The sequence below is a fragment of the Empidonax traillii genome, unplaced genomic scaffold, assembly GCF_003031625.1.
Source record: "Empidonax traillii isolate 1590-97213 ecotype Southwest subspecies unplaced genomic scaffold, ASM303162v1 scaffold1549:size122151, whole genome shotgun sequence".
In the NCBI taxonomy this organism is placed as follows: domain Eukaryota; kingdom Metazoa; phylum Chordata; class Aves; order Passeriformes; family Tyrannidae; genus Empidonax; species Empidonax traillii.
The window spans coordinates 95217-113687 of NW_020956742.1; the positions used below are offsets into that span (position 1 = coordinate 95217).

At 56.7% G+C, this 18471-nt stretch overlaps 1 protein-coding gene across 3 annotated transcripts in view; it reads left to right on the top strand.

Moving 5' to 3' along the window:
* Positions 1-15050, top strand: part of ATF7 (activating transcription factor 7) — a 53146-nt gene extending 38096 nt beyond the window's left edge. For all 3 annotated transcript variants that reach the window (XM_027907823.1, XM_027907822.1, XM_027907824.1), the window contains exons 4-12: positions 2718-2836; positions 5412-5549; positions 6025-6182; positions 8122-8221; positions 9196-9309; positions 10244-10390; positions 11205-11402; positions 12514-12622; positions 14741-15050. In XM_027907823.1, coding sequence (XP_027763624.1) covers positions 2718-2836; positions 5412-5549; positions 6025-6182; positions 8122-8221; positions 9196-9309; positions 10244-10390; positions 11205-11402; positions 12514-12622; positions 14741-14952 — 1295 coding nt within the window. In that variant the 3' untranslated portion in view covers positions 14953-15050. The remainder of the gene's footprint in view (positions 1-2717; positions 2837-5411; positions 5550-6024; positions 6183-8121; positions 8222-9195; positions 9310-10243; positions 10391-11204; positions 11403-12513; positions 12623-14740) is intronic.
* The last annotated feature ends 3421 nt before the right edge of the window (positions 15051-18471 follow it).

Consider the following 18471-nt stretch of genomic DNA (forward strand, 5'->3'; position numbering starts at 1 on the left):
TTTTTTTTTTTTTTTTTTTTTTTTTTTTTTTTTTTTTTTTTTTTTTTTTTTTTTTTTTTTTTTTTTTTAGCTCTCGCCCTTTTTATTAACACTGGAGGATTTATGGCCAGAAGGTTCTTTCACGTTTCTTCATGTGCTTTGAGGACGATGAACCAAACCTGACAAAGCAGCTTCCCCTCTCAGCCCAGGTGTTAATTTTCCTGAGCTTTTAGGCTGCAGTTCATAAATTAAAGCCCCCATCAGGTGCACTGGCTCTGCCAAGGAGGCATTTTGCAGAGCCCCACTGAGGAACTCTGAGAGCACATGGTCGAAGCAGCCTTTATAAAATTGGAGGGGGAAAAAAAAAAAAAAAACCAAACCCCACAGATTGTTGTCTGGCAGCAGCTCCTGGCAGGTTCCAGCCCCGTTCTGGGGCTGCTCGAAGCGTCGTGCGAGAGGTCTGTGTTGCTGCTGGGTGAAAAGGACGTTGATGAAAGCAGGGAGAGCGAAAATGCTTCCTGAAGCCTTCAAAGTTCGTAAAGGGAAACAAAGATGCTGCAGCAGCCCGGCAGCCTTTTCACAGTCTATCTCCAGCCCCAATCCAGTGTTGAAATGGGAATTCAGTCGGTTTTTGGAAGGATTCGAGTGAATTGTTGCAGTGGGTGGGATGGGAAGAGAGCTCACACAGCCTGTGCTGCTCCCAGGGGGAGGGCTCTCCCAGAGGGAGAATTCATTCCAAATGGGACCAGGCTAATGGGAGCTGATGGCAAATGAGTTGGGGGAGAAGCTGACAGGAGCTCAGATTCCTAAGGATCACCTTTGCTTGAGTTCAGCCCTTTCCAAACAAGGGAGCACAGTGGGAGGGTCGGTGCTGCTCGATCAGTTTAGGGGGCAGATTGGGCAGGTGGGGATGGGGGGGGGGGGGGCCTGGCACCATGCCCAGCCAAAATCCCACAGGATACCCCAAAATCCCACAGGACACCCCTCATCCTCACAGCTCCCAGAGCCGGTGGTTCCTCTCTCAGGTAAACACTGAGGGGATGAAACACTTCAGCTTTAGCACAAGGAACAAGGTCTGACCTCCTCTTCCAGCTCCCCCAGGGCTGATGCTCTGGGGGTTGCTCTGAGCTAAGCAACAGAAAAAAAAATATACCCTAAACCAATTTAACCACAGCCAGGGCAGGACCAGCCTGTCTGACAGAGGCTCTCCCTGCTGCTGGAGCTGCAGGAGGGGGTGTGAGGGCTATAAACCCTGCTGCCTTTGAGCAGTGAGATCCAGGCCGTTACTGCCTGACATTCCTTCTGTCCTGGGGTGTTTTTTGTTTTTTTTTTTTAAGCCACCATTTTGTCTCTGGGTTTTCTCCCTCCCTCCTGCTCCGTGCCGAGCCCAGGGCAGCAGCCGTGTGGCAGGAGCAGGACCCGGTGCGTGTCTGGCTGAGGCGCCGTGGCTGAGCTGAGGAGGGTCGTAAAGAATTGTTCTCTGGGCTGGTTACAGCTGGCAGCAGGAGGGTCATTTAGGTGGGAGCTTCTGGGGCGAGACAGGAGCTGCTGCAATTCCTGAGGTAAGGATTGGGGAAAAGGGCAGGACCCGGAGAGGTTCCACGGCTTTGTTTGTGCTCCGTAGAAGCTGCTGGAGATCTGTGCCCTGAGCTGGCGTGTGCAGCTCGGGAGGACATTGCTAAGCAGGGAATGGTCTGAAAAGAGCCCTGGGAGCTGATAAATCCCTGCAAAAACAACCTCCTGCCGAGAGCTTTAGTTGACAAAGTTCCTTGGTTTATGAATTGGGACTTGGGGGAGAAGCGAAAAGGTGCCCAAAGGGGGCCTTTGCTTTAGTGAGAAACCCAGGGGGGAGGGTTTGGAGTCAGGCTGGAAATGAAGTGTAGTTCCACAGCAGCAGGGAAAAGAATTGCTGGAGTCCCTTCCCAAAGGATGGGGGAGGCTCCACCCTGCCCGGTGTGGAATGATGGGGCACGTCTTCCACAGACACTTCAGGTGCTGTGCTGGAACCAGGAGCACCAGGCAGCTGGTGTTTAATGCAGGTCAGGCCAGACTTATCCCAGGGATGAGCCCTTTGTGTGTGAAAATCCTGGTGGTTTTCTGCTGGATGGATCCTTTGGGTGTGACATGCCGGTGCGAGGCTCCGGGACTCCTGACCTGCCGGCGCTCGGGAATGGGAGGCCGGCTGAAAACAGAGAGTTTTCCTCCTGCTTTTATGGCCTGGGTGATGGCCAGAGAGATCATGACTCAACGTGTTAATGTGGTGGAGAACAGCCCCGGAGGGATGGCTGTGGACAGTGGTGGTTGTGAGGACTCTGCCCTGCCGTGGAGCTGCTCCCATCAGCTGCTTTACCCTCTCATCACTCCCATGTTTTTAAGATCTGCTGTTTCAGGGAGATTAAACCCCTCTGATTTTTCCCTCCTTGTCCAGCTGAGGACGAGCAGAAACCTCAGTGTGGGAGGGGCAGGACACAACCCACAGCCCGGAATTCACAGAAACCCCTGCAGTCCCTCTCGCTCCGGTGGTTAATTCTTTAAACACCAGAGAAACAAAACCAACAAGAAATGACTGTCCTGTTCCAATTGTCGCTTGTGACACACACCTCAGTGGCAGAGCTGCCAGGCTTCCACAAAACAGAGGCCACGTTTTCCCCGGGGCTCCCCAGAGAAGGACCCAGGTGGGTGAAACGCATTTTCTGGTCTCTCTTTGACCCAATTCTTGGTGTTCTAACCCCAACCAGATCAGACTCCGACCCCGACCCGGTTCCTGAAGAACTGTGAGGAGGTGGGACTGTTCAATGAGCTGGCGAGTTCCTTCGAGCACGAGTTCAAGAAAGCTGCTGAGGATGATGAGAAAAAGGCAAGAGGCGAAGGCCACGCTGCCATAAAACTGTGCTGGGAGCAAACTGGGGAGGGCAGGGGGGGCAGGGGCTGCTCTGATGAAAGGCACACGCCCTGGGGTAACTGAGTTGCTCTCAGGTTTAATTTGCTGCCGTGTGGGGGGCTTTATTTTTGTAACTCGGGTGACTTTGGCTGGTTATCCTGCCATCCGAGCCCTGCAGAGAACGGGTTTAATGTTTTATTATTCCTTTGGTTTTTCACTTCGAAAAAAGAAAGAGGAAAAAAAAAAAAGGGAAAGGGGGGGGGGTAGTACCCAAAATGCCTCGCACTTTTGGGAGGGAGCCTGCAGGGAAGGACAGGACGGGATCTGAGCAAAATCTCGTTCAGAGCCTCCTTGGGGGTCGAGATCCGAAACGGTGGTGCCTCTTGAGATGCAGTCACAGGGAAGGGACCGGGCCCAGCCGGTGCCTTTGGCATTTCCAAGGTGTCTGGTGCGTGGAAACGGAGAGAGAGAGAGGGGGCTCCATGGAGGAGGGGAAGCTTTTCCTAACAAAGAGAGCTCCCTCTGCAAAGCGCCATCGATCCAGGCTGCCCCTGCAGCCTCGGGAGCGCGAGGGTCTGAAGGACAACGGGATCTCATCAGAAAGCAGCTAATTAAGGACATTTCCCCCCCCTTCCCCCCTCCTCCACCCTCCCCTCCCTTTGCCGGATCCGAGCAGCAGCAGATGCGTGCCGGGCTCTCAGCCTGGCACATACATTTACTAAATTGATGTATGTCCGTACATACGCTCGCAGTCAGCGGCGCTGCTCGGAAATAAACTGCGGGAGCGGAGCCGCGTAAATCTTCCCGAGATGGGGAACGGAGGAATTCAGAATTAAAACCGAAACCTGGCTTCCACCCCGCTCCCCCAATAACAGGCTCTTTAAACCGAAATTGATCTCTCTCATTGGTATGCGGAGGGGGCTGCTCCTCCTGCCCTTTGTTCTGGCAGCGCTGCTGGGAGGAGGAGAAGGAGAAGGAGGAGAAGGAGAAGGAGCCGACACCGCTGGGGTTTCGCAGGGAAATACCGAGAGCAGCCCGGTCTGGGCAGGGAGACCACCCAGCTCCTGGGCTCTGCGGCCTCCCAGCCGCCTCTCCAGCCCAGGGCTGCTCTCCTGGGTTTTGCTTTGGGGTGGCTGCAGTCTGAATGTTCCTGCGGAGGGGGCTCGGGAAGCTTGGGATGGTGTCGGGAAGCGTTATCCCTTCAAAACCCCCTCCTGCCCAGGCAGGTCCCGTGCCCAGCTGGTTGGTCATTGCCCTGAGCTGCCATTCCGAGGCTCTTCCAGCATCCAGTTGTGTTTGTCCTCCAGTTCCAAGGGTGGTCTCACACCAGCACTGTTAATTAAAAACACAGGCACAGCGGGGAGCTTCCCTGGAGGCACTTTTAAGCGGTTTGAAACTTCCCTGCATGTTAATCCCTGCTCCTTTGTGATTCCCAGAGCAACATCTCCCGCTCGAAGAGGGCAGGTAAATGGTTACTGCACCTCCCGAAAGCAAAGCCCCCCCTGGGAAATCCGGGAAGGGCAGAGGGGCTGGAGCCTCACCCTGCTCTAAAACACCCCCAGGCAGAGGGGCTGGAGCCTCACCCGGCTCTCAAACATCCCGAATTTACCTGAATTTACCCTTTCGCTGCAGTTTTTCCCTCCCCTGAGAGGACTCACAATGCGGCAGGAGGGGGTTTAGGGGAGATGCCAGGATGGACTTTCAGCCAGCAGAGGGGATAGGTGGTGAAGGGAGGCAGAACAGGCTGAACAAACAGCTGTCAGGGCTGATTTAGGGACAGTTTCTCCTGCCCGGACGGACGGGAGGAGGGACCGGGTGATTTGGTGCCGCATCCTCCATCCCTGTCTCGCTCCATGCACCATCTTCTCCCGGCTCTTCTCTCCCTCCAGGTCTGGGAAGGGGACAGGTGGCCCTTCAGTTAAGCTGTCCCCCTCATTTTGTTGTCACCCTACCCTTTCTGCAGCCCCAGCAAGTCGTTAACTGGTTCAACTGGGGCACGTGGCGCTGCTGGATCCCAGGGTGGTGGCAAGTCGCCAGGTTCAGGCATATGGTTGGGTTTTATTTTAATGGGGCGCTCATAGATATTTAATAACTTGCATGGCTCTTTGTTTGCTTTTGATAATCGGGTAATAAAATAATTCAGGCTGATTTATACAATGCTTTACAGCTCTTCTGTGAATGAAAGTGCCTCCTGTAACTCGCAGGCATTTTGGCTTTGGTACCTGTCCTCCTTAGCAGAGCCCTTTTATTAAAAAAAAAAAAAAAATTTTATAAAAATAAGCCATGGAAAACTCGTGTGTGTTACTGAGAACCCACAAACCGGTGCCATCTGGGGCCGACAGTCGTTCCTGGGCCTCCATCTCCCTTTGGCCAGGGCCGGCACCGCTCTCCTGCCTCGGGCTCCCAGATGCTGCCTCACCACAAATAAATAATAATAATAATAATTTGGCAAGAGCTCGGAGCTGGAGCTCTTCCTCTGGGAGCAGCCGAACAGTTTCACGAACAATGTGAGCTAATTGTCCTTTCAATCCGTGGCTGGTTCTCCCTGCAGAGCGCCGGAGGAGCCCTGGACATGTCCCTGCCCTCCACTCCCGAGATCAAGATCAAGGAGGAGGAGCCGGTGGAGGTGGACTCGTCCCCACCAGACAGCCCCGTGTCCCACCCACGGTCACCCCAGCACAAGGAGAAGGTGGGGCTCCCCAGCACCAGGTGGTGGTGCCCCTTTTCCGGGTGGGAACAAGGTTGTTTCTCCACGTGGGGCTGCCCAGGCCTGATTTGGGCTCTTTGAGGCCTGATTTCCCTCTGTTTGAGAGAGGAGAGAGGAAAGCTGGTTCACTAAAATGCTGCCCTGAAGGCTCCCGGTGGGTTTGGCTGATGCACAAAGCTTTGCTCTTCCCCGTGTCCTGGGGGTTGGGGATTTGGAGCAGGTTAGTCCAGGTGACGCTTTCACCACCTGAGTAAGGTGGGGATTCAGAGAGGGGGATTATTTGGAGTGTGAATTCCCGTGCCCCACTCCCTGCACTGACACCAGATCCATGTCTTTGGCAGAGGAGCTCCCTTACGTTTTGTGACAAAAGTGCCTGAATTTTCCCCAGAGAGGAAGAGCCAGCCCTGTGGTAATTAACTGATAATTAACAGCCTGTCCCCTGTTTTCTGTTTTCCAGGAGATTCCCTCCAAGCCTGTCATCCTCTCCACGCCCACTCCCACCATCGTGCGCCCCGGCTCGCTGCCCCTGCACCTGGGCTACGACCCCCTGCACCCCACACTGCCATCCCCCACCTCTGTCATCACCCAGGCCCCCCCCTCCAACAGACAGCTGGGGTGAGTACGGAGCAAGGGGCAGGAATTACCCCCTGAGTGAGTTTTCCCTGAGCTCCAGACCCACGGCTGCAGCTGCGTGGGCATAAGGGCCTCGCCGGGCACTGTCTGCAGCAGCAGGATGGGATGGGAGTGCAGGGAAGGGGAACTAATTGTCCTGGAGTAACGAAACGAGGCAAAACTGACTGCGGGGAGGGATGAAAACGCTCCCTGAACACGAACATGCCGACGGCGGCGCTGGCTGTCGGCGCCGGGCGCGGGCAGTGCCGGCGCTGCGGAATTGTCTGGAGCTGTAAGGGGCTGAGGGATTTTCCCAGACAGCTGTTGCCTCTCAAGTGTCACCTCCTGTGCCCAGCCAGCCCTGCCTTGGGGGGCTGTTTGCCTGGGCACAGCCAGTGACCCCGCTTCTGTTTGCCCTGGAACAAGCAGGGTGGAGGCTCCGGCTCCTCCGGCCCTGCACATAAAGGAAGGAGCCTGAGGATGGAGGGAGCACATTACTGAGCCCCTGGGAGATGGCATGCTTAGCCCCCCTGTCTGTTTGGTGTCAGGATGCTCCTGCTCCATGGCCCTGGATGCTCCTGCTTCTCCTCCCCAGTCACCCCTGGGCAGGGCTGGCTGCCTGGGTTAACCAGCCCACTCTGTATTTTGGGGCCGTCACTTCACAGTTTTATGTGCGTTTTCCTTTGACCCTCCGGCACCATCAATCCAGGGGGCCTGGTGGAAAGTTTTAAATGCTGTCTTGAGGCGTGAAGGGGTTAAGTGATTGTCCTGGGGGTAGCTACAGGACACTGTAGCCCCTCTGCCTCCCAGGCAGAGATTTTAGGGCTGTTAAGAACTGTGTCCAGTAGGTCAGACTCCAGTGTGATTTGCTGTGCTCTGTGCAGCCCAAATCCCACCTGGAGAGAGAGAGAGAGAGAGAGAGAGAGGTGGGGCTGCAGTGGTAACAAGGGTCCCTTCATCAGGGCCACTGCCAAGGTGGCGGGGCTGGTGTCAGCGTGACAGAGATGGAGGGGAGGCTGTGACCTCCCTGCAACTCGCCTGATTAGGCTGGGATTTCCAAAGCAGCCTGGAGGATTTGGGATGCCCAATAGAAATGACGGAGAGGCGAGCGTTCGTGTTCCCAAGGCGGCCTTAAAAATTCCAGCCTGAGTTATTGGCAGGGTGAACTTCCCCCTCTGCCCCACGTCCCCTGCTCCTCCCACCGTGCCAGCACAGCCTCCTCCCAGCATCCCAGGCAGCCCAGCCTCCTCCAGCCCCTTCCCTGGGCTTGGCAGAGGAGGCAGCAGCAGATTTATTTTACTCTCCCTCCTGCAAAGCCCGGCTCCCAGCTCGGCTCTGCCTCCACTTGGTTCCCCACAGCACTGACATGGCTGGAGGAGGAGGAGGAGGAGGAGGAGGAGCAGGAGATCAGCCCCTGGGGCAGGGATGGTTTCCTTCCTCTCCCCGTCATCTGGAGCAGCTCCGGCTCTTCCTCTGCTCTCGTGGAAAGGCTGAGTTGGGATGGTTGGAGCTGGAGCACGGTGGGGTTTGTGGTGGGATGGAGGCAGAGGGAATGTCCCTGCTCAGGGTTTATCCCTGCCTGTCAACTGCAGAAACAATCTACAGTAGAAATAGTTCCTGGTATTTTTAATTTGTCACAATTAGGCTCCAGCACAGTCACCTCCTCCCCAGCCTGCAGCGAGCTGGGATGTCCCATCTCCCAGTTCCCATCTCCCTGTGGAACCACAAGCCAGCCCAGCATCCATTTTAGGGGCTTTTCTCTGGAGTCAGCTTGTTAATGGGAAGCCGAATCCTTGCAAAACACCCCCCGTGGGAGCTCAGAAATGGGCAAATCAGCCCAAATCCACCAACCGCCCCTACCCCTTGAGCTTCCCGGGGCTGCCTGCACATCGTAAACCTGGCACGATCCACGAGAGCTCCGGTTTGTTGTTTGTTCCTCCAGGTCTCCCACAGGTTCCCTCCCGCTCGTCGTGCAGCTCGCCAACGGCCAGACCGTGCCCGTGCTCCCCGGCCCCCCCGTCCAGATGCCTTCTGTCATATCGGTGAGAGAAGCTTCCAGCACAACCCCTTTCCCCTGCCAAACACTCGCGTTTCATAAACATTAAAACCTCTCTCCCCCTCTGCGTGAGATAAGGCTGGAGGAGGAGGAGGAGGAGGAGGAGGAGGAGGAGGAAGGGGAGGTGGAGGGAGCAGCTCTGGTGGGGTGGCAATAACGTGTGGATCACACTAGAGGGCAATAAGTTGGGGGGAAAAAAAAAACCAAAAAGCCAGTCCGTGCCCGGACAGATGGCTCACGCCATCGATCCGGGGCTGGGAGCTGCAGGATCCCTGATTAGCTTGCTTCCATTTGGAACAGCGTGCCTGCACTGAAACCATCGGAGCTTGCAGGGAACATGTTGGTGTGTGCTGGCCAAGGGGAGCAGCCACAGCGGCCTCGGGCTGGGCTTCTGCACGCAGAGAGTGCAGATCTGCCTGGTGGGTGTTGAGTGTGTGCTCTCTGAGCTCTCCAGCTCCTGATTCCCAGCCCTGGGAATCCTGTCTGTCCTGCTGGGCACATCCTTGAGGCTTTGAGCGCACAACTGCCTCAGGTACACCTTTAGTCATGGCCTGTGGGCATGGGAACATCCTCACCCCTTCCCTCGCAATTTGCAGTGTTTTGCCACCCGTGGGGCTTATAAACATGTCCAAATTCTGGTTTTCCCTCCCTTTGCTGAGGGAGAAAGCTCAGGAAGGGACGCTGTGACCTCCCCTTTGGGTGTTGTGGCAGCTTTGCAGTGGAACCAGGAGCTGCCCCCCCCTCCCTGTTCTCCGTGCTGGGCTGGTTTGTTTGGGTGATTTCTGGAACAGCCTCCGTGGCCACCAACGTGGCTGGTGGCCCTCAGTGACAGCAGGAATAACGGATGGCTGCAGTTAAACGTTTGTCAGGATTTATGGATGCGCTTGGTCAGGGAGTTGCTGCTCCACGGAGCCAAAGCACCTCCACTTCCCAACCCGCCTGTCCCTCCTTCCCCCGCAGCTGGCTCGGCCGATGTCGATGGTGCCGAACATTCCCGGGATTCCTGGGCCTCCCGTCAACAGCAGCGGGTCCATTTCCCCATCAGGACTCCCAGTGCACTCCGAAGCCAAAATGGTGAGTGTTGGGGAAGGGGGTCACGGTCACGGTGTTGTCCTTGTCCCTCAGCCTTCACCACCACCACCACCACCACCTCCACAAGCAACTCCCGGCTGGAGGCTTTTTCCCCACAGACTTCAGGAAGATGGGATGGAGGTGGGATTGAGGAAGGCAGAACCACGGGAGGAGAGGCTTGGGCTGTAACTCAGGAGATCCTGGTCGTGTCAAACACATTAACTAAGAGTTTACAAGAGGAACTTTCCTCTCCCGGCCCCTCACAGCTCAGGCTGGGTGTGCACAGGGGGGAAGCAAAGCTGATGGATGTGGCACCTGGGGACATGGCTCAGCAGTGCCAGGACTCAGTGATCTCAGAGGGCTTTTCCAGCCTCAGTGATTCCACGATTTTCTGAAACCCCCAGTTTTTTGGCCGGGCAGGTGTTTGCACACCCACCTCTCCCACAGTTGCCAGCATATTGTCCCCACTCCTGTTTTAGGGTCTGCAGGACTCAGGGGCACATCAGACCCTCAGGTGGGGGAGAGAGATCATAAACTGAGGCACAAAACAGACCTGTTGGCCTGGCTGACCAGAGAAAGGACTTGCAAGACACGTGTGGGTCCTTCTCCTTCCCCCAGGACCCCTCTGTGGGTGCTCGGGAACAGTTGGGCTCTGCAGCCCGTTCAGTCCCTGAGCTTTCCATGGAGGCTGCCAGCTGGGGAAGGGTTTGGTGCCAGTGGCAGCAGCAATTTTGGGACGTGACACCTGTCCTTTGGGTTGGACACTGCTCTCTCTTCGGGCAGGCCAGATGGTGATGGCTTTGGGCTGGACTCGAGTCAGCCGCAGCCTCTGAAGGGCCCGTTGCCAGCAGGGTGGCTCCTTGGGTGACAGGAGCTGCTCAGAGCCTTGGCAGCACGGAGAGCAGGTCCCCTGATGCCCCTTCTCCTCCTTCCACAGAGGCTGAAGGCCAGCCTGACGGCCTCCTCCTCGCTGAACGGCAGCAACCTGGTGGTGGGCTCAGCCAGCACGATGGTGACGGCGCGGCCGGAGCAGAGCCAGATCCTCGTCCAGCACCCCGACGCCCCTTCCCCGGCTCAGCCACAGGTCTGCTGCTGCTGCTGCCCCACGAGGCTGGGCTGGAGGTGCTGGGGCGTTCCTGGGCTTGGGGAAGGAGCAGGAAATCTGCAGTTTCCTCCCCTTACAGAACGGGTTAAAGCCTTGTTTTTCCAGCGCTGACGCGCTCACAGCCCCACCAGGCAGAAGCTCCAGCACCGCTTTCATTTGCCTGATGAGGTCTGGAGTTTGGAAAGAATGTTTCCCTCTCTTCTCCCTGCTCAATTACTGGGGTTAAACGCTCCCCTCTCAGGCAATCAGCTCCGCTGGCTCCTGCCAGCCAGCCAAATGCCAGCCTTCCATCAGGATCGCCACCTGCTCCGTCACTTGGATGGGCTTCCAGAAGTTTTAATATCCATATGCTGCCCGACAGCCAGTGCTGGAGTGTGGCTGCACTCCCTGGGTGTAATTGCCCCTTGCAGCCGGGGCTGCTGCACCATCAGCCCTCGCTGGCTTTTCCTTTGTTCTCCCGAAATAAAACCGGGAAACGCACGGCTTTACAAAATCCTTTGGCACCGTTTACCTCCGAGAGCTTGTTTAGCTGAAGCTGTCGAGGGGAAGTTCACCCAAATGAATTGATTTTTTAAGCAGATTGCCCGCTCAGAAACTGCCATTTGCTCCCTGACTTCCTGACCCCAAAAGAGAGGTGGCCCCTCAAGCGGATGCGGCAGCAGGATCGAGCGGGATCGAGCTCTCCCAGCCCCACCCTCTGCTCTGCCAAGCCGTGGTGGCACCACAGCGTCCTGCCTGCCTGCCTGCTGCCCCAGAGCTGCTGTTCAGTGTCTTCCACCTGCCCCCTCCCCAGGTGTCCCCCGCCCAGCCCACCCCCAGCACGGGCGGGCGCCGCAAGCGCACGGTGGACGAGGATCCCGACGAGCGCCGGCAGCGGTTCCTGGAGCGCAACCGGGCGGCCGCCTCCCGCTGCCGGCAGAAACGCAAGCTCTGGGTGTCCTCCCTGGAGAAGAAAGCCGAGGAGCTCACCACCCAGAACATCCAGCTGAGCGTGAGTATGTAAAACAGGGGCTGAGAGCAGCCCTTGGGGACATCCCTCTGGAGGGAACATCTGCCCCACATGTGCTCGGGGTGCTGCTCTCCCTGGGGCAGGATTGCTGCTCTCCCCACCCAGATTTCACTCCTGGCCTTCCATCCTGATGGGTTGGAAAGCAGCCCCCAGGGGGAAGAGCACCTCAGTGTTCCTTTTTTTCTCCCCGCCGCCCCTGGAAAGGCTCTGCCCTCTGGCTGCCAAGCTTGGAGGCAGCATGTGGAGCCTCGGGAAAGGAGCTGGTTTTTTTTCCAGAGTGAGGGAGAGCTCTCCCAGCTCCCTTCCCTGCTCACTGGACCCGGCAGGGGGGAGCAGGGAGGCTCTGCAGACTGATTTTCCTCTGGAGAACTGGGTTTCCCTGGCTCTTGGCAGCACCCCGGCGTGCCAACCAGAGGTGCAGCACACCTGAAAATACAGATTTCACTCCCAGTGCCACAAACCCCTGTTAACTAACCCTGTTTGTGTTCCCAGCACTGACTGAGGGTGAGGTGAGGACTGAGCTTGGCTCCATTCTGGGCCAGTGACTCGGGCACTGGGATCTTTGCTGGAGCTCTGACCACGGTATTTTTATCCTCTTCCCAAGACAATTATAGAAACTATTTCCTTGGGCGGTTTGGGGCTACCATTGTCTGGGTTTCAGCTGTTTCTCCAGACATTTCTCAGGAATAATCTGCTGTACAGGTTTTTGGGGAGCAGACCTGGCTCCTGGGAGCTCAGCAGAGGTACTGAGAGCATGGAGAAGCTGCAGTGTACCCCCCACAGCCTTGCCTGGGCTGGGCTGGTTGTACACTCCCACCTGTCCCAGCAGAGCCAGCAGCACTCCAGAGTGTCCCTCAGGCAGGTGGCACCGGCAGGAGGGCTCAGGAAAAGCTCTGCCCAGGGTTAGGTGACCATATCAAGAGCTCTGCAGCCGGTGGCAGGGAATCAGTGCAGCCCATGCCTTAAATTCCTCAAAACCAGGAACTTTGCCGGGTGTTCTTGGGCCAGAGGTATCTCAGATTAGTTTGCAGGGTACACCCTGAACATCCTGGTGCTGCTGTGAGTGATGCCCACGTGTGTTTGCCCCCATCAGAATGAAGTGACGCTGCTGAGGAACGAGGTGGCCCAGCTCAAGCAGCTCCTCCTGGCCCACAAGGACTGCCCCGTCACGGCGCTGCAGAAGAAGACACAGGGCTACCTGGGTGAGTGGTGGGCTTCTGCTGGCCCCTGTTACCTTTGAGTGGGTCTGAGCAGGTCAGGATTACAAGCTGTAAAGGGAGGGAGAGAGTTCTCCTCTCAGGGCACGTGGAATAGAGAACACCCAGGGCTGGGAGGGGCCCAGAAGGCTCATCCAGTCCAACTCCTGGCCCTGCACAGGGCACCCCAAGAATGCCACATGTGCCATTCAGGGCATCTCCTGCTGGTGCAGCCTCCAAGCTGAGGAGGAACCCCCCAGATTGGCACTTTGTCTGGTGTCTTTGAAGGGAAGGAGGTGTGTGACTCCCTCTGCCTTCTCTGGTGTGGGATACTGGACAGAGATCCATCTCTCTGCTTCTCCCTGGAGTCTCTCCCTGCTCCTGGCAACGTGCCAAGCACTTGATATTCTCTTTGAAGTTAAAAACTCTTGCTGCCCCAGAGCAAAGGCAGAGTCAGGAAAGGCCAGACTCTATAAATGACATCATAGGGCTCCATAGCTCATTCTCTGCAATTCCCATCAAACTGGCTCGGTTTGGAAGCAAAAAAAAGCCTCTTTTTTTAATCTTCTTTCCTTCATTTTTATTTATTTATTTTTTTTTAAATGCTGCCTATTTCATTATAATCAACCCTGGAGCTAAACACGATCCTGGGTCCTTCTGCCCTGCCTGCAGTACCAGTTGCAGGCTGTGGAGCTGTGAGGCTTTGGGAAGACAGTGGAGTCCTCTAGTGTTGCCTGGAATAACAGGAGGAGAGGCAGGGATGGATGAGAGGAGAGAAGGGAAGGGGGAACAGAAAAAAACAAAGAAGCAAAAAAAAAAAAAATTAAAAAAAAACCCCCAGTGTCCTTGGGGGTTGGCCCGTGATCCCCTCTCTGGGAATGTTGTCCTGGAAGGGTCTGGCCCAGCCCATTCATTGTCACTCACTGCAGTGACTCAGGGCCTGAGTGATGTCCCCGTGTCCCAGCCCTGCAGAACCCAGGCAGGAGACCTCATTTTTTTCTTCCCCCCCTCTGTTAACTTCCAAAGTTTGCAATTCCTGTTACTATTCCTCACAAGTCTGCCCGCTGCTATAACAGGAATTCGTGACACATCTGAATACTAAAAATGAGGTTCACCCCCTCCCCTCTGCCTCTTTTATTACTGAGATTTGTGGTTGGTCCTGTTACAAATTCCCTGCTGGAATTGCAGCTGCCTCCTGTCCACCTGGGAGGTTTATTTTTAATATCTTGTAAATCTCCCCATTTTTGGGACGCCGGATGATCACGTTGCTCTGCTCAACCTTCCCCAAACCCGTTCTCCGACCTGCTGTGAGGAGCTCTGGAGGCTCCCTGGGGGATAAAATCCCAATTTCTGGAAGTTGAACAGAGCAGGGGAGAAGGGCTCTGCCTTTTTCTACCCCCATCCCCTCGGTGATGCTGCTTCAAAGCTACCATAAAAAATGGAGTAAGCAAAGGGACTCTGGTTGATTTTAATGCCCTGGAGAAAAAAAAAAAAAAGAGTAAACCAGGTAATTTATATCAAAAATGCCCCAAAGAGCCCAGCTTTTGGCTCTGCCAAAGGGATTTGTTTCACATCCCCCCATGTCCACCCAGCAGGTCGAGGAAGGGGCTGCTCAGTCTCAGCCTGGGGAAGAGGAGGTGGCGTGGGGGCAAATTTAATTCCTTGTAACGAAGAAACACATTGATTAGGGTGAAGGTTATGCCAGTGCCACCCTCCTCGAGGTCCAGCCTGCACTTTGTGGCTTCCTGGCTGGGATTCAGGAGGATTCCACGGTGCTTCTCCAAGGGCCAGCAGGGCCTGGGGTTGGGAGGGGGTCGTTAGATCCCAACTCAAAGCAGCTTTGCTTCCAGTCCTCCAATCAGTTTTTGTTTCCAGTGTTTGGCAGCTTTTGCCAAACAGCTGCTTGGGGTGGTTGGGGGCTCAGGGGAGTGCCTGATGTGGTGATGGGGGTGGGGTGGAGCGGGGCTTGCACAGGAATCATCCTCTCTCCGCTCCAGGCCGGAAAGGTGAGCGTTCAATCCTGCCCCTCCTCGCCGTGCCACGACCACCAACCTCCTCTAACCTCTCCCTAACCTTGTTTTCTTATTTCCCTCCCCTCCTTCCCCCCCTCCCACCCTGGAGCAGAGAGCCCGAAGGAGAGCTCGGAGCCCACGGGCTCCCCCGCGCCCGTCATCCAGCACAGCTCCGCGTCGGCCGCCCCGAACGGGCTCAGCGTGCGCTCGGCGGCCGAGGCCGTGGCCACCTCGGTGCTGACGCAGATGGCCGGGCAAAGGACAGAGCTGGGCCTGCCCTCCCACGTCATCATGGCCCCACAGTCCCAGTCTGCCGGCAGATGATGGCCCGGAGCCGAGCACGGACTGACCACGGCCCCTGGCCCTGCCCAGGGCGGGCCCACGAGGATTTTCATTTCTTTTTTTTTTTGATTTCTTCTTTTTTTTTTCTTTTTTTTTTGGATTTTTTTTTGTTTTGTTTTGTTTTGTTGTTTTTTTTGAGTTAAGGGCAGCTCTGGCGCTTTCCCACTGCACAGCCTGTACAGCCCCCCAGTCCCTCAGAGCCCCCCCAGCTCCCAGAGCCCCCTCTGAGAAGCGCCTGGAAAGGTGGGCTGGCAGGGATCTGTGACAGTAACACTAAACCTCCGTGCCTGGGGGATCCCCTCGGCACAGTCCCTGCTCCAAACCCCCTCTCCCTGCCCCCCACCCTCAGCAGAGGGGCTCAGGGGGGGGCTCTGACACTCAGTGCTGCTCCCAAGGCGTCTGCTCATCCCCGCTCCCCTCTCCCTCAAACGTTGCACCTTGGCGCAGGAGCCTCCTGGAGCTCTGAGCTTACAGGGAATCGGGGTCACTCTCCTCGCTCCCAAATTCCAGCGGTGGATCTCGGACATGGCGGGAGCGGGAACGCCGTGAATTTGGCCACGGGGTTGGGAAAGGTACGGCCTGTCCAGGCTGCTCCCGCCTTCCCTACGGCAAACCAGTGCTGATGGGCATCCGCAGGAGACCGGGCGCTCTGGGATTCAGGGATGGACCCGGCAGGCAGCGACGTGCGAGTCCCAAAATCCACCATCTCCAAGCCCCAGCTCCGCCGCACACCTGAGCGAAAACCCACCCCTCCGTTCCCAGGGATCACCTCCCACACACATGACCTCGATGACCTTAATAATGGTGGCCTTAAATCGTGGATGAAGTTGCCTGTTCCGAGGGGAGGGAGCACGGGACGGCGTCGCTGCCCGGTCTTTTGCCTCTTCCTTGCGATGACGTTCCGCATCTGTTGCTTCCCAACCAGAGCAAACAAAGGATTCATGGAGCTTCCAGTTCGTAGGGCAGGTTAAGAACCCATCCTCCCTGTTGGGAGACTCTTGGAGTTGGGTCTGTTTTCCTGCCAGGTGGGTGCTGGGCACATGTGTGTCCATGTGTGTCCGTCTGTGCTTCCCGAGGTGCCGACGAGCCGGTGGTTTGGAAACAGGAAGGAGTTTCACCTGAGTTCAGGCTCTTGGAAGGAATCTCATCCCAGTCCGTGTTGCTGCATCAACCCTTGGTCTTCCTCCCCCTCCCAGGTTCCTCCTCAGCCAAACCCTCCTCCCCCCTCAGGTCGCACTTCGCCACTTTGGAGCCAAGTTGGTTTTGTCCAGGTGATTTTTGTTTGGCTTCCCCAGACTTGGAAGGTTTCCAGGGACAGCAAAACCCAAAGCAAAGGCTGAGCAGGAAACCTGGGACCTCATCACAAGCAGGGGAAGTCCAGTGGTTTGGGTTTTTCCATGGATGGGATCTGTCTTCTCCCACTCCCTCTCTGTTCTCTTGCTCATCCCAGCTCCTGTCTGTCACTGGGGTCACATCCAGCCTCTGGTTTGGATCCCACACAGCCCCCCCAGAACCACCTATCCCTCCTTGTAAAGCTGTTCCTGCACAGCCCGTGGGTTCACAGAGGTTTCCACCATTCCCTGTCCCAAAGCGGGACGTGGCCTCTCCTGGGCCATCCCAGCGCTCAGTTCTGCAGGAAAACCTGTCTCTCTGGGAAAAGTGGTGGTGGGAAGGGGAAGGAAGGAAGGAATTGAGCTCTGGGCTGGTCCCACTGCTGGTTCCCTGTTTGCTGTGGGGTCTGGGGAGAAGGAGAGGCCAAGGGCAGCGGGGGCTTCACTGGCAGGATCAGGAGTGAGCAAAGGGTGGAGAGGTGGAAAAATCTGGGACAGCGTTTGGATCAAAGGCAGCAGCTTCCCCAGCCTCTTGGGAGGAAAAGTGTCTGATTTTGTGTGATGGGAGAGCTGAGCCTGCAGCTCATGGAGGGCTTTTCCTGCCTCAGCACTCCAGGGAATCCTGGTGGCCCCACCAGGATGGGGGTGCAGGAGCAGCTTTTCTCCCCCTCCCTCCACGCCCCGATGCCACCCCATTCCCACGTCTCCCAGCTCTTTAGTGCCTTGAAAATTCTGCAAATCCAGGAAAAAAATGGTTGGAAAGCTCCAAACCTGGGCAGGGAACAAGCAGGGGAACAAGCATTTGGCCACAGCTGGACTTACTGTTGTTTCAGTCGCAGGGTTGGAGCTCCCTGTGCCCATTTCGGGTGTGTTTTACCTCAAAGGCTGCCCTGGAAGCAGATCCCAGAGAGGGCTCAGGTCCCGTTTCTCCAGCTGGGATGGAGTTGGATGGTGCAAAGCAGGAATCCACTGCAGGGATCCAGCCTCAGGAGGATCCTCTGCTCCCATCCAGGTGATGGATGGGTGATGTCCCAGGAGTCACTTTGGGGCACAGGGATGATGCTCGTCCCTCGCTGGGGTCTCAGCAGAGCCACCCAAAACCTGGGAAGGGGCTGAATGTCCCCTCTGAAGGAGGTGGAGGGCTCAAGAGGTGACCTGTTGATCCATCAGGCTGTCTGGGTGAGGAGAGCCAGGGTCAGGGTGGGCCTTTGGGCTCCAGGGAGTGGAATTTTCTCCTGGAAGAGCTGCTTTGTGCCCCTCATCATCCTCCCCTTCCTCATGGCCTCCCTTGGGAGCAGTTCCCTCTCCAGGCTGGCTTGGTGTTGGGGATGTGCAGGGAGTTGGGGGTGTTTTTTTTAGGGTGGGAAGTCAGATTTTCTGTCAGGTTGGTGGTGCCACATCCCCCTGTGAGCACAGGTGGGATGAAGGTGGCATTTTCTCCTCCTCCTTCTCCTCCTCCCCGTGCTGGTTCAGCTCTTTCCTGAAGACCTTGTGGACGCCTTTGGGGCAAAACAACCTGCTTTCTGCCCTGTGGTGATTTTTCCTGCTTTTCCAAGGCTCCCCGGGGGGGTTGGCAGCCCCCGGCCCCGCTCGGCAGTGCCGGGCACCTGCACTTTGCTCTGCCAACCCTGGGTTCCCCTGGAATTCCTGGGGTGTCCCAGGGCTTCCACCTGCCCTCCCCCACCCCCCATTCCATCCCATCCCATCCCATCCCATCCCATCCCATCCCATCCCATCCCATCCCATCCCGTGTTCGGATCACCGGCATCTCCATCCCTCTGCCAGGGCCTGAAATGGGGGGAGGGTGACACGGGGGGAGCCCTGCAGGGTTGAAAGGGCTCCTTTGTGTTGGGGTCGAGCCTGGGGGGAGCCCGGACAGCGGGACCGGCCCGTGGGAGTCGAGTTTGACCGATTTGCATCCTAACTGTAACATTGAATAGGAACAAATGGCTGAAAACCACGGCCCGGGGGAGTTCGTGATGAGGGAGCTCCTGCTCCTTCTCTCCCTCTGGCAGAGATGAAATTCTCCTCCTCGACTTCCAAATCCCTCAGGACCGGGCGGGTGGGAAGGGTTGGTGCCGCATTTCCCCCCCCCACCACCAAGACTGGTCCCTGGTTCGGGAATTCGGGCGGCTCAGGTGGGAAATTGTGCCATTTTCGGACTCGTGGA